This window comes from Sciurus vulgaris, assembly GCF_902686455.1.
Source record: "Sciurus vulgaris genome assembly, chromosome: 12".
Classification (NCBI taxonomy): domain Eukaryota; kingdom Metazoa; phylum Chordata; class Mammalia; order Rodentia; family Sciuridae; genus Sciurus; species Sciurus vulgaris.
Genome location: NC_136473.1, coordinates 40,877,716 through 40,890,051, shown reverse-complemented (window position 1 = coordinate 40,890,051; position 12,336 = coordinate 40,877,716). Strand labels below are relative to the sequence as shown.

General features: G+C 35.6%; 1 protein-coding gene across 1 annotated transcript in view; it reads left to right on the top strand.

The window, feature by feature from the left end:
- Positions 1 to 12,004, top strand: part of LOC306641929 (uncharacterized protein) — a gene marked incomplete at its 3' end in the record, with an annotated part of 35,430 nt that extends 23,426 nt beyond the window's left edge. The window contains exons 5-8 of the mRNA XM_079107271.1: positions 9,545 to 9,652; positions 9,854 to 9,904; positions 11,773 to 11,895; positions 11,997 to 12,004. Coding sequence (XP_078963397.1) covers positions 9,545 to 9,652; positions 9,854 to 9,904; positions 11,773 to 11,895; positions 11,997 to 12,004 — 290 coding nt within the window. The remainder of the gene's footprint in view (positions 1 to 9,544; positions 9,653 to 9,853; positions 9,905 to 11,772; positions 11,896 to 11,996) is intronic.
- Between the last annotated feature and the right edge of the window lie 332 nt (positions 12,005 to 12,336).

Here is a 12,336-nt window from a genome sequence, read left to right as displayed (position 1 = left end):
TGGAGCTAGAGAATATCATGCTAAGCAAAATAAGCCAGTCCCCAAAAACCAAAGGCTGAGTGTTCTCTTTGACATGTGGATGCTAATTCACAATAAGGAGGGTTAGGGAAGAATAGAGGCATTTTGGATTAAACAGGTGATAATGAAGGAGGGAAGGAAGGTATGCAAGTAGGGATGATAGACTGAATCAGACATTATTATCCTATGTGCATATATGATTACATGACCAGTATAACTCTATATCATGTACAAGCATTTTGATGTGTCAAAATGCATCTACTGTCTTGTATAACTGATTAGAACAAATTTTTAAAAATAGAAAAAACAGTTTAATGAAATTAAGGAAGAATAAAAAGAAATTTGAATCCACCAGAGAATATTGCAAAGTGGAAAAATTGTGATTCTTGCTAGGACATGAATTTCTCCAGCACATACCTGTACATTCCTGGTACTTAAACCTGTTTGACCTCAAATAATCTTTCCATTACATTCTTTATTATCTAGGAACATTGTATCAGTTAGAGAAATAACCAAAAAAGTTAAAATAGGTTGATGTTGTTACCAAGTTTTGTGTTGCTATGGCTCATCACTAATACTCAAATCTTATGCATCTTTTTTTATTTTGGCAAAATTGCCCCAATGGAGCTACATCTTTATACAGATTGCAGTGGGATGTCAAGGTCATTGTGCAACATTAAAATGTGTTCATGGACTCGGCAATTGCTCAAAGGGGAAACTTGCACTTTATAGTATCTGGTTCTTTACAGGTTTCCAACTGTGTTTACATACTCTGCTAAAACTCAGTTTCACCAAGAAAATGTTAGGCCCAATAAGTGACCCAGATTCACCAGTCTTGAGAATTCCATTTTCAATATTAATTCCCCTTTGTTAACATTGATTTCATATTTCTGTCACTGCAGTTAGTGGTAATGTTAAAATCAAGCAAAAACTTCCACTCATAAAAACTCAAATGCCATGAGATTCAATATCATTATTGATACTAATGCAAATTTACTCATTTCCAGCTACAACATTCTGAATAGACCTAAGAGAGTACATTATCTTACTCCATAAGATTATTGCTATTCTTTTTCATTACTATTGTCATTTAATTTATAGCTATATAATCTAAAAATTTGGTAAAATATTCTCCCATAGTAACTTTCTGTGACTATAAACACCATTGTTTACATATCGACCTGTGAATAGAATTGTGTTCCACCTCACCAAGTGTATCTCTACTGCAATATGAGTGAATTTTAATGTAAAATGAGTATTATATTACTATCTTAAGTTCTCTAGCATGATTTCAAGTTGCATAAAAGGTAGTGTTGTATGGAAGAACTGACTAATAAATGGGGAGGTATCCATTTCTGCACATTTTGCTTATTACCTGGCTGAATGACTTTGTTCAAATCATACAAATTCCCTAAGCCTCAATAAAATAATGCTTATATGGTTGTTAAGAATGTTTGCAATCCCATGGTTTTATGATTTTGCAGTCGAGATCTTTTGACAAAATTCTTCTTCCTTAAGAAAAGCCAGTTAAGATTTCACTACCAGTAAACACAAATACACTGACATATACAAAGTTATATTTTACTTTTCAAAATCTGTTTTATTTTTATAGAGACTGACATAGAACACTTGCCAGATACTACTGGAAGAGAAATAAAACAGCAGACAATCAAGAAACAATTAAAGATTCATCCAAGTAAGAATAGGAATTTTCAACTCTACTATTTATTAATTTAGCTTCTCTAGAGTTAAATAATTGCGTATCATTGATGAAAAACTGTAACTATATTACTTGAACAAATGTCTTCATGAATTCCATCCTAAAGTTTGTAGAACTCTGGTATATTATTGATACCAGTCTTGGGTTGATGTTTTAGCATTTTAATGTTTAAATTAATCAGATATCTCCTCCAGCAAACACATTTGTGAAGAGTATTCCATTTATGTTTAATGTATTTTACTCATTTTTAACTGTAAAAACCAAGATGTCAGAAAATTGTAGTTAATATTATTTGCCATCTCTTCCCCATTGAATAAAAATCCTAGAAGCAATGGATGTTACATTTTAGACATTTTATGGAAACCAACACTTGTCTGACCACCTAGTAAATCTTGTGGGTAATTTTAAAGACATCTTTATTCTAATCTGTTTAACCAATTTAAATTGAACTTCTTCTAAAGTTACATGAACCAAAAGGTCTTTGGATCCATTTCTTTTTTAAAATTTTTAATTTATGGTGTTCACTTATCTATATGCCAATTTTGATACAATGTAAATGATCAACAGACACACATCTAATACACAGGTGCGCACAAATAAACATAAAACCCAACAGGAAATAAAAAAATTTGAGCTTTCCCTTGAGTGTTTGATTTCTGAATATAGACAGTGCAAAAATCTCTATAGTTAGGTAAAATAAGACTGATCAGAATAAAACATGTTAATTTAGGCATGCAGGATCAAATGTGAATTCACCACAAAACCATAAGCTCAAAAATACAGAAATTTTAAAAATATAGAAGTGCTAAAAAAAATGACGTGGCCATAATTACTCTAATAAAAGAGCATGCATAACATGTTTATTAGATTAGAGTGTATTTTTGGGTCAGATTTGAGTCAGTCCAGATGTTTAAAGAATGTGAGAGCCCTGAAATCCTCAGGTAAAAGTTCTCAAGGTAAAGAAGACTTGCACATATAGGATTGTTCCATTTCCCCTCCCTGTTCTGTAGTGTTTAGGAAGGAAATTGTTAGGAGAACAAAATCACAGAGAGTAAAACCAGATGAGATAGCCATTTAGGTACCACAGCAGCTTGGATTTAAAAGTGACACCGTCTTTTTCCCTTTGTTCTCAAACTGGTTTTGGACAATTGCTTCTGTAGCTTACACTCTAGATGCATGCCTTGGAGAGAGAGAGATCTGACAGAAAGTTAAGAAGTAAGGAAAGCTACCATTTTGCACTTGAGAAACAAAACCTCATACATAAAGCATTTTTTACCATTTTTTTCTCCATTTTGTAAAAATCAGTTGATTGAGATGTGATGTTACAGTTTATATTTCCTTTGGAAACCATTTTTCATTCAACCAGTTGGCAATCAGGTCAGGTTTGGATGCAGAAAATTATAAGGCATCTCCTTGTCTTCAACTGAGATTAGGTTATTTTCCATTATTCCTTTTGAAGATGAGGGTCCCCTCTGAAAACAAAATGAAATGAAAGAAACGGAACAGAACACAGGTGCCTGCACCAAGAAAACTGTTTCTCTGGTTAGAAGACATCTCCCTGTCCTGGGACCTCTAGCTCCTGGAAACTCTAGTGGTCAGCAGTTTCTTGCCTCTCCTTTCATGACATCTGAATTTAACTACTGCCTTACCAGTGTGGTTATACTGCTCTCCTCTTTCATGGGTGGCCATGAAAAAGATGCAAACATCCAAACTATCCACCCTTACCATGTGAATTGTTACCCTGGGAGACCATGAGACCCTTAGATGTTTTTCTTATAATGAATCCTGGTCTGTCTGTGCTGAACCTACCATTAGTTAATGAAATTTGAGGGGGTAGGGATTGGGCCTCACTCAGAATAAAGGATCATAGCTGAATCTAATTTACATTTTATGCAATTTGGTTTTTTTAAACAAGGTCTGAGAAGCCCTTAGTCTTGCACATAGGAACCTCAGGGTATTTTCCTTCCTTTTTACAGAACAGGCTAAGCTGTAGAATAGTATTAATATGTATATTTCCCACTGATGACCCTAATTCTTTATTGGAAAGTTTTTATTGAGGCCATGTTTGGCAGCAGAAAACAATGAGACACCTTTTCTTGAGTATCTGTGGGTCAACCTTGCCTCAATTTTCCAGTTTGTGGGTTAGTGGTGAACCTGGCGTAACTGTTACAATTGGAGCACCCTTCTGAATGTGAGAAAACCACCCAGATGCCTGCACCAGAGAAATTGCCCATTTTGTTAGGGACATCTTCATAATGAACTCCTAACAACCCAAAAAATCTGCCTTTCACTGCCTGGTTCTGCTAGATTTAGTGCTGTCTTACTGGTGAGAATGATGCAAGGTCTTCATTCACCTTCATGCCACTATCAAACTGCCAAATGTGATGACCCATGGAAAAAAACGACCTATGTTGGGGTGTATTCCTCTGCTGTGCATATCTATACAATTACGTAGTCTGGTCTGCAAGAATTATCCTTCATTCATACAGGATTTGAGGAAGTTATGGAGAACTAGAGTCATTAAGGATAAGAGCTGGGATAAAGAATTTAAGTTTGCTGTGGGCCAAAGGAATTTCCAGAGGGTGAGGATGACATCTTAGTGGTTGTTGAATGCTTAATGCCTTCTTTTGCTTGTTTGTTTGTTTGTTTTCTTTTGTTTGTTTTTTTGGTTTTTTTTTTTTTTGGAGGACTCTAAGCAACAGGTGAATTGAAACGGTGGGGGTATAAGTTTCCCTTTTTGCAGCCAAAGAAGCTAGCAGGGAACACGGGAGCACAAAAACAACAATGGGGGAAATTCCTAAAGGCTTATAAAGCCTCAATATGTGAACAAAAGGAAATCCAGTCTTTTCTTGTGAATCACTGCATGTAAAATATTCCTCTCTCAAAAGCTAGAGTTTGATCAGTGAGGGAAGGGGAGTGCTCAGAAGGAGAAAGTGTGGGATGTGATGATTGGCTCATACAGAGGTACATGTGTTACTGGGTGTTCACTCAGTGTGGGCAGCAGTGACAGAGGATGGGGGAGCAGTAACTGAGATTGGGGGGTCTGATGACCTTATGACTGTGGTATGCTCAGTGCCTGGGAATATTTCTGTGCAAGGGCACAGGATGCTTGACTGTTGTGGCAATGCCCTGCATGAGGAGGCTCTGTGGAAGAGTCCTGTCAGCTCTGACCTTGATCTCAGGCACAAAAGCTCCTGGGAAGGAAGGAATTCTTATGCTAGACAATCACAATGTTTCCCCAGTTCCACTTTTCTGATTCCTGCCCACTTTACAGTAACTTTTAACAGTGGGCTTTCTTGAGAGCTACACAAAGCTCCTAACATTGCACTTTGCAACTTGGAAAAGCTACATAGATGTCCTAGTTTCTGTAACATTCCTGTATACAAAGAATAATGATTGCATAGTCTTTAACCTGATAATGAGACATATATAAAGATTGTTGGTATAACGCTTTAGATCTGCGTCTCCATCAGAGAGAACTCCACCTGATCCCAGCTTAATCTTTAAAATCTGTGTTTGTGAATCTTTGTTTTCCAATCCCCCTTCTCTTCTCAGCAGACTGGAGAGTTTAGTTGCACTGGTTGTGGCAGCTCAGCACCTTTTGATCAACCATTCATCATAGGATACCCATTGGGCTGTCAGGAGAGAAGGTTGGGGGAGAAGCCTTTGAGATTCACTGGGGAGTGACCCTGGCAAGAATCTTGCAGTTGCTTCACTCTTTTGCTCAACTTGGTGCAGCCACAGGCAACTGGGATCAGAGGCTGCTGTGTACTGACACCAGACACACTTAGGGCCAGGATAGGAAAGTGAGAAGTGGCTTTGGCAGAACCCAACATGCCTGACTGTCTTAGTCATCTATTTTACTGCTGTAACTAAGAGATCTGACAAGCACAATTATAGAGGAGGAAAGGTTTATTAGAGGGCTCACGGTTTCAGAGGTCTTAGTCCATAGAAGGCTGGTTCCATTCCTCAGGGATTGAGGCAAGGCTGAAATCATTGCAGAAGAGCATAGCAGAGGGCAGCAGCTCACATCATCAGAAAGCAGAGACAGAGAGAGACTCCATTCTCCGGGTACAAAATATATACCCCAAAGCCAGACCCAATTCCAATCTCCTCCAGCCACACCCTACCACTTCAATTAATCCCACCAGGGATTAATTCACTGATACGGTTAAGACTCTTACAACCCAATCATTTATCTGCTGAAACCTCCTGAATTGTCTCACATGTGAGCTTTTGGGGGACACCTCACATCCAAATCATAACACTGACCCACAGGGCAGGCAATTAGGAAGCATCAGAGGCCTTGAACCCTTTCACCTGAGTTTTCAGGTTGGCCGCTTGCATTAATTGTGTTTAACTATCCTACGGGTGCTCAATATTGTCCTCCAGAAAGAAAGATAAAGGAACGGAAAAGCACACCTCAGAAAGATGTGAGGTGTAGAGAAGCTTACCTTGGTAACAATCCCAAAAGAGATCAAGGATGGGTCCTCATTCCCCTAGTGTTGACAATTAAACACCCAAGAAACTCTGAGGCAAGAGTAGAAAACAAGTTTTATTTAAGAAAGGGACAGAAACACACTTCTCTGAAGAGAAGTGGGACCCAGAACTGGGTGTCCGTGGGAGTGGGTGTGCCTTGTTCTTTTACAAATCCACAGAAATCCCCCTCCTTCTCTTTCTTCTCTGTGTATGTGCCTATGGACAGGAAGGAGAAACACAAAGGGTACTCTCTTGTGTTGGGAAGTGGTCAATCCCTGATCCCTGGAGGTGTTAGCAATCAGTTGAGCTGAGAAGTATGATCCCAGAGGTTAGCTGTTAGCAACCCACTGATAACCAGTCATCATCCTCTCTTGACCTCCATTGTTCATTAGCTACACTGATTGCCAGGCCTTCCACCCTGCCTGGGGTGGAAGTTTGTTGAGGAATGTGATGTTTTCCATCCCTTCAAGGCCAGGCAGGCCTACAGGCAGATTGCTTTTAGGCAAAGAAAGCATGTAGAGAATCAGTACAATGGTTCATTTTATAGAATTATTCTCTTAACCTCATGTTCTCACCATCCTCATCTATTTGTTCCATTACACTATCAATGGAACATTAGCTAGATAGTATTATTTTAGAACTCATCCATTTAGACCGTAAACAATAAAAATCAAATGCTATTGTGACCTAAATGGATGCTTGGTGCAATTATTTTAAATGCTACTTGTTTCTATATTTCTCACTTAGCTAGGAAAGTTGCTTTGATTTTAAAAAGAAGTCTAGCTGATGAATGTGATCAGAAGAGAAATAATTATTTCATTGGTTTCCCGTTTCCTCTAGTTGATGAAAATGTCATGTAAATTTACAATATCTCAGTTAGAGTTATTTAGTTGTCATGTAGTTCAATGATTATGCAAATGAATTTAGTTCTGAAATAGTCATGTTAGACAGTTTTCCTTGATCTTTAGTGAGATGCTAAATTAGACAGCTTAAAAGAGAAATAGGGAAAGAAGAAGTTAAAGGGACCCTGCTAAAACCACTGTTGGGCTGGGGTTGTGGCTTAGTTTTAGAGCATGCCCACAGTTGGTAACAGTGTGCATGCTCATCACTGTGTTTTGTGGGGAGCAACAGTAGAGGCATTTGTATCACAATGGAACACAAAGGAGATGAATAGGTTCAATGATGTGTTCATGTAAGAAAATGACACCAAATGATAAATTAAATCCACAGCAAAAATTGCAATGAGTCAGGAAGGTTATTATAGCAAACATTATTTATTCTTACTCCTTTCTTCTTTCAGTTAAATAAGGAAATAATTACGATAACAATTATAATAATACATTTAACATATAACATGGTAATAGGGAAATAACACGTTATATAGGAATAATATTTCTACATTTCAAACACTATATAGAAATAATTTTTCTACATTTTGCTGAAATTAATGTAATTTCAAAAACAAAACATAAAATTGACTTTGTTGGCACCTATACAAATATGTAAACATTTTAAAGACCATTGATTTGGACACTTTAAATAGGCATGTCATATGGTTTATGTTTTATCAAACTATCTCAGTGAATTCCAAACACAATAGAATTTTAAAAGATTTAAAGCAACAAGAGGATATTCTGAAGGAGAAAATTGTGAATTTTACTAGATAGTTTCTCCAGCATATACTTTATTTTGGTCAGCTATTTCGCTGCTGTGACTAAAATATCTAACCAGCACAATTGTAGAGGAGGAAAAGTTTATTTGAGAACTCACAGTTTCAGAGTTCTTAGTCCATAGAAGGCTGGCTCCATTCCTCCAGGCTCAAGGTGAGGCTGAACATCATGGCAGGACAGGAAAGCAGCTCACTTCTTGGTGATCAGAAAACAGAGAGAGAGACTCCACTCCCCACATACAAATATATACCCCAAAGCCACGTCCCAATTCCTACCTCCTCCAGCCACACCCTACCATTTCAGTTACCATCAGTTAATTAGGGGGATAAATCACTGCGTTAAGACTCTCACAACCCAATCATTTTCCTCTGAGCCTTCTTGCATTGTATCACACATGAGCTTTGGGGGGACACCTCACTTTCTCAACCAGAACATACTTTTATATTCTTGATGCTTAGCCCTATATGCCTTAACATGCACTTTTCATTCCTTCCCTGCTTATTGAAGGATCTTTGCATGCTCATTTGCAGTGAACCATTTCTTCTTACCAGTTGGAAAAAGAATCTATGGATATTTCTTACTACACTACACTCTTTAGTTCCAGAATAGAAATATTAGACAAATAATATTTCTTTAATCCTAGAAAGACTAGTTATGAACTTTTTTCAGACTTGATAGAATTTGGAACTTGTGATTAGTACTTTCAGAGAAGAGGCCCCAGAGATCTTATCATCCCTGACTCCTTGTGAGGACACAGCTAGAAAGTGCCATCTATGATCCAGAGTGGGGCCTCACCAGGCACCAAAAATGCCAGCGTTAATCTGGAGATTTGTAGCTTAATCTCTATAGATTTAAACACTGATATATATGTGTTTCCATTGAAATTTACACTCAAACCAAGATTTCTGTAACTTTGGTTTTGAATACTATTTTTATCTTAATATATTCTCACATATTTCTGAAAATTATTGTTAAAAATTAAATAAGATATATTTTCTCAAACAACTTATAACTGAGGGAAAGCTAGAACTGAATACATAAAATAGTTTGAAACAATCATTCAAATTTGTTTTGTGTTTTATCTTAAAATATTTGATAGGTTATGATGAGCTCTTTTTCTGCCTTTATATTTCAGGATCAGTATCTTCAATTACTTTTTGATTCAGTGTTGCTCAATGAGTGGGTCCTTGTTACTTTTGAATAACCACTTTAGACTCATCAATAAAATGCTCTCATTTAAGTCCTGTCAATTTAAAATATCATACATATTAAGAATCACAGTGCTAATTAATTGATACTTATTTTTAATAATTTAGGTTATGATAAAAATGCTGTAGATAAAATTTAAGAGATGTAAATTGTTAAAAGGAAACATTTAAAAGGGGATTACAATTCAGAGATAAAAATGAATATTCTTGTTCAAAATAAAAAGGTATTGAGATAAAGGCCAGAATTAAGGAAGATTATGTCAAGGAACATAAACAAAAATGAGGAAAAAATGATAGAGACCTTAATAAAAATTGGAATAATAGATAAGTAGTCACTCTATAAAATGGGGAATAAAAATTTATAAATACAGAAACAAAGACTTAATTTGGTAGTAGTTTGTAAGTAATCATCATGGCATCATATGACTTTTAAAACTTTTTTATTTTAGGTGTGAATTTATCCAAAGGCAAAGATATGCTCCCACAAGAAGAAGATAGGTTTGTCAAGCACACTGCACCAAGTAAATCCTTAACAAAATCACCCATGTACAATCAAGGTAAAAGATAGTATATAATCATATAAAATAAGTATCTAATTACTTAGAATAGTTTTCATAGAATTCTTTTTATTTTACTCTTGACATATTTGAAATTTTCAGAAAATACATAAAGGCTTAAAATACATAAAGCTCAAGCTGCTATAAAATAAATACCTTTAACTGAGTAGTTTATAAACAGTAGCAATTTATTTCTCACAGTTACAGAAGTTGGAAAATCTATGGCCAACCTGCTGACAGAAGGCGTGTCTGGTGAGTGTTCATTTTCTGGTTCATGGATGGTGCCTCTTTCTGTGTCCTCACATGGTAAAAGGGGCAAGGTGGAAAGGTGGAAGGGGACTTGTTAAATGAGAGTACTGATCAAGTTCATGAGAACTGAGCCTTTGTGACCTAGTCACCTGTCGAAGACACCACAACCTATACCATCACAGGGTGATTAGGACCGACCATACTGACTGAACAAACATTCAGATGAGAGCAAAAATCAATATAAAAATATAATGTACTCCTAGAGTTCCATTTCTACATTGTCATAATCTCATTCCTCCTTTCTCAGATTTTATCATTTGTGGATAAACTATATGTTGTCTGAATTTTTTATTGTGGCCTCTGTGTTTTACTTTCCCTTTTTTTGTTGAATTCTCCACATCCTCTTCTCTTCCATCACCTACATTACTTTATGTCTATGATATTTTGTAAAAAATGCGCACATATGTACACACACAAAACCTTTTGGCAGAAATCCCCAAGTTCAATGCTTTTTCTTCATCTTGGTATCTAGCATTTATTTTTACAACATTTTAGCAATACTTTAAGAACATATTCGAATCTATAGTTCAGCTCGTGAGATTAGGCCATTTGGGATAGTCTTCTGTACCATCTGTATCCAAAATAACATTCAACCTGTAATGTCAAGATGTTTTAAAATATCATCATACAAACAAGTTTGCATGGGCATTTTCAGAAAAATAATCGAGAGAATGAACATAGATTTGGTAACATGGAGTCATCGCCTTAATATGCTTTAAGGTTTTTATTTTTAGTGATTTACAGGTTTTCTCCAGCTTTCACCCTTATCTGACAAATGTGAATGGATAGCTTAAGCCATGGGTTCTGAAACAAATTATGTCAATGATAATTTGTTCGCTCAGTGGACTTCAGTTGCAATGTCTTGTTCAGTTTCTTATCCTCTGGCTTCAAGATGGAAGTTTTCTACAATAGCATGTTACTTTCATAACAAATAGGATTTATGAAAAATCAATCTAACAAGCTTTGGTTGAATTGGGGGTGGATTCAATGACATGCACGAAACATTGTTCTTTAAAATGATCTTCTGAGTAATATTCCATTGTGTATATATATATATATATATATATATATATATATATATCACAGTTTCTTTATCCATTCATCAATTGAAGGACATCTAGGTTGGAATATTACTCCACCATAAAGAATGATAAAATTATGGCATTTGCAGGCAAATGGATGAAATTGGAGAATATGCTAAGTGAGATAAGCCACTCTCAAAAAACCAAAGGATGAATGATCTTGCTGATAAGCGGATGATGACACATAATGGGGGGTGGGAGGGGTTAGTGTTAGGGTTAGGGTTAGGGTTAGGGAGGGGGGCAAGAATGGAGGAAGGAAGGACTGTATAGAGGGAAAAGAGGGGTGGAGGGGTGGGGGGGAAGGGAAAAAAATAACAGAATGAATCAAACAACATTACCCAATGTAAATTTATGATTACACAAATGGTATGCCTTTATTCCATGTACAAACAGAGAAACAACATGTATCCCATTTGTTTACAATAAAAAAAATGATCTTCTGAAAGTATTGTTTTAAATGTAGACTACAGATAAAGTACAGAAATGAATATTTGGTCCAAAGTAAAGTGGGGTTGTGGTATAAGTCAAAATTAAGTAACATGCTGTCACAGGACATAGAACAAAGACAAGAAAGAGAAAATGATTAAAGACTTTATAGAAATAGTCATAGACAAGTGACTACTCAGTAAAACCTAAGAAAAGTTAGGAATACAAAAATAAAGAGTTTGGGGAGTAATGTGTGAATAGTTAGAATATTCATGAAAATTTTATTTTAAAATTTTATTTTAGGTGTGAGTTTACATAAAAGCAAAGATACATTCCTACAACATCGAGAAGATACTCATACTAAGAAAATCATACCAACTAAATTTCCAACGAAGGTGGTCACTTTATCACCATTTATAAATAAAGGTAAAATATATATAAAAATATTTTAAAGTATCTAATTACTTAGATCAGTTTTGAAGTATGTTTTTCATTTACTTTTTTTATCTTACATTTTTATTCAATAGTCTTTTAGGGAAAATTGTATGTTTGAAAATGAAATAGTTTTAATTCATACTTTTTACTGATTAAATAGTATTGCAAGGGTTAGAATACTTTATTCAATTACTATTGCATTAAAGATCATTGACATTTTTAGCATTTTTTTCCTTACTACTAAATGTATCCATATACATACATTCTGATGTACTGGTACATTTGTTCTTTGCAGGTAAAGAAAGCCCCAGGATTGAGATTTCTTGTTAAAATGTACATGGTTTTTTAATATTAGAAGATATTTCCAATTTGCTTTCCTATGAGTCTATTAAAATTAATGCTTTCATTTGGCAATCTTGGGGGGTTTATGTT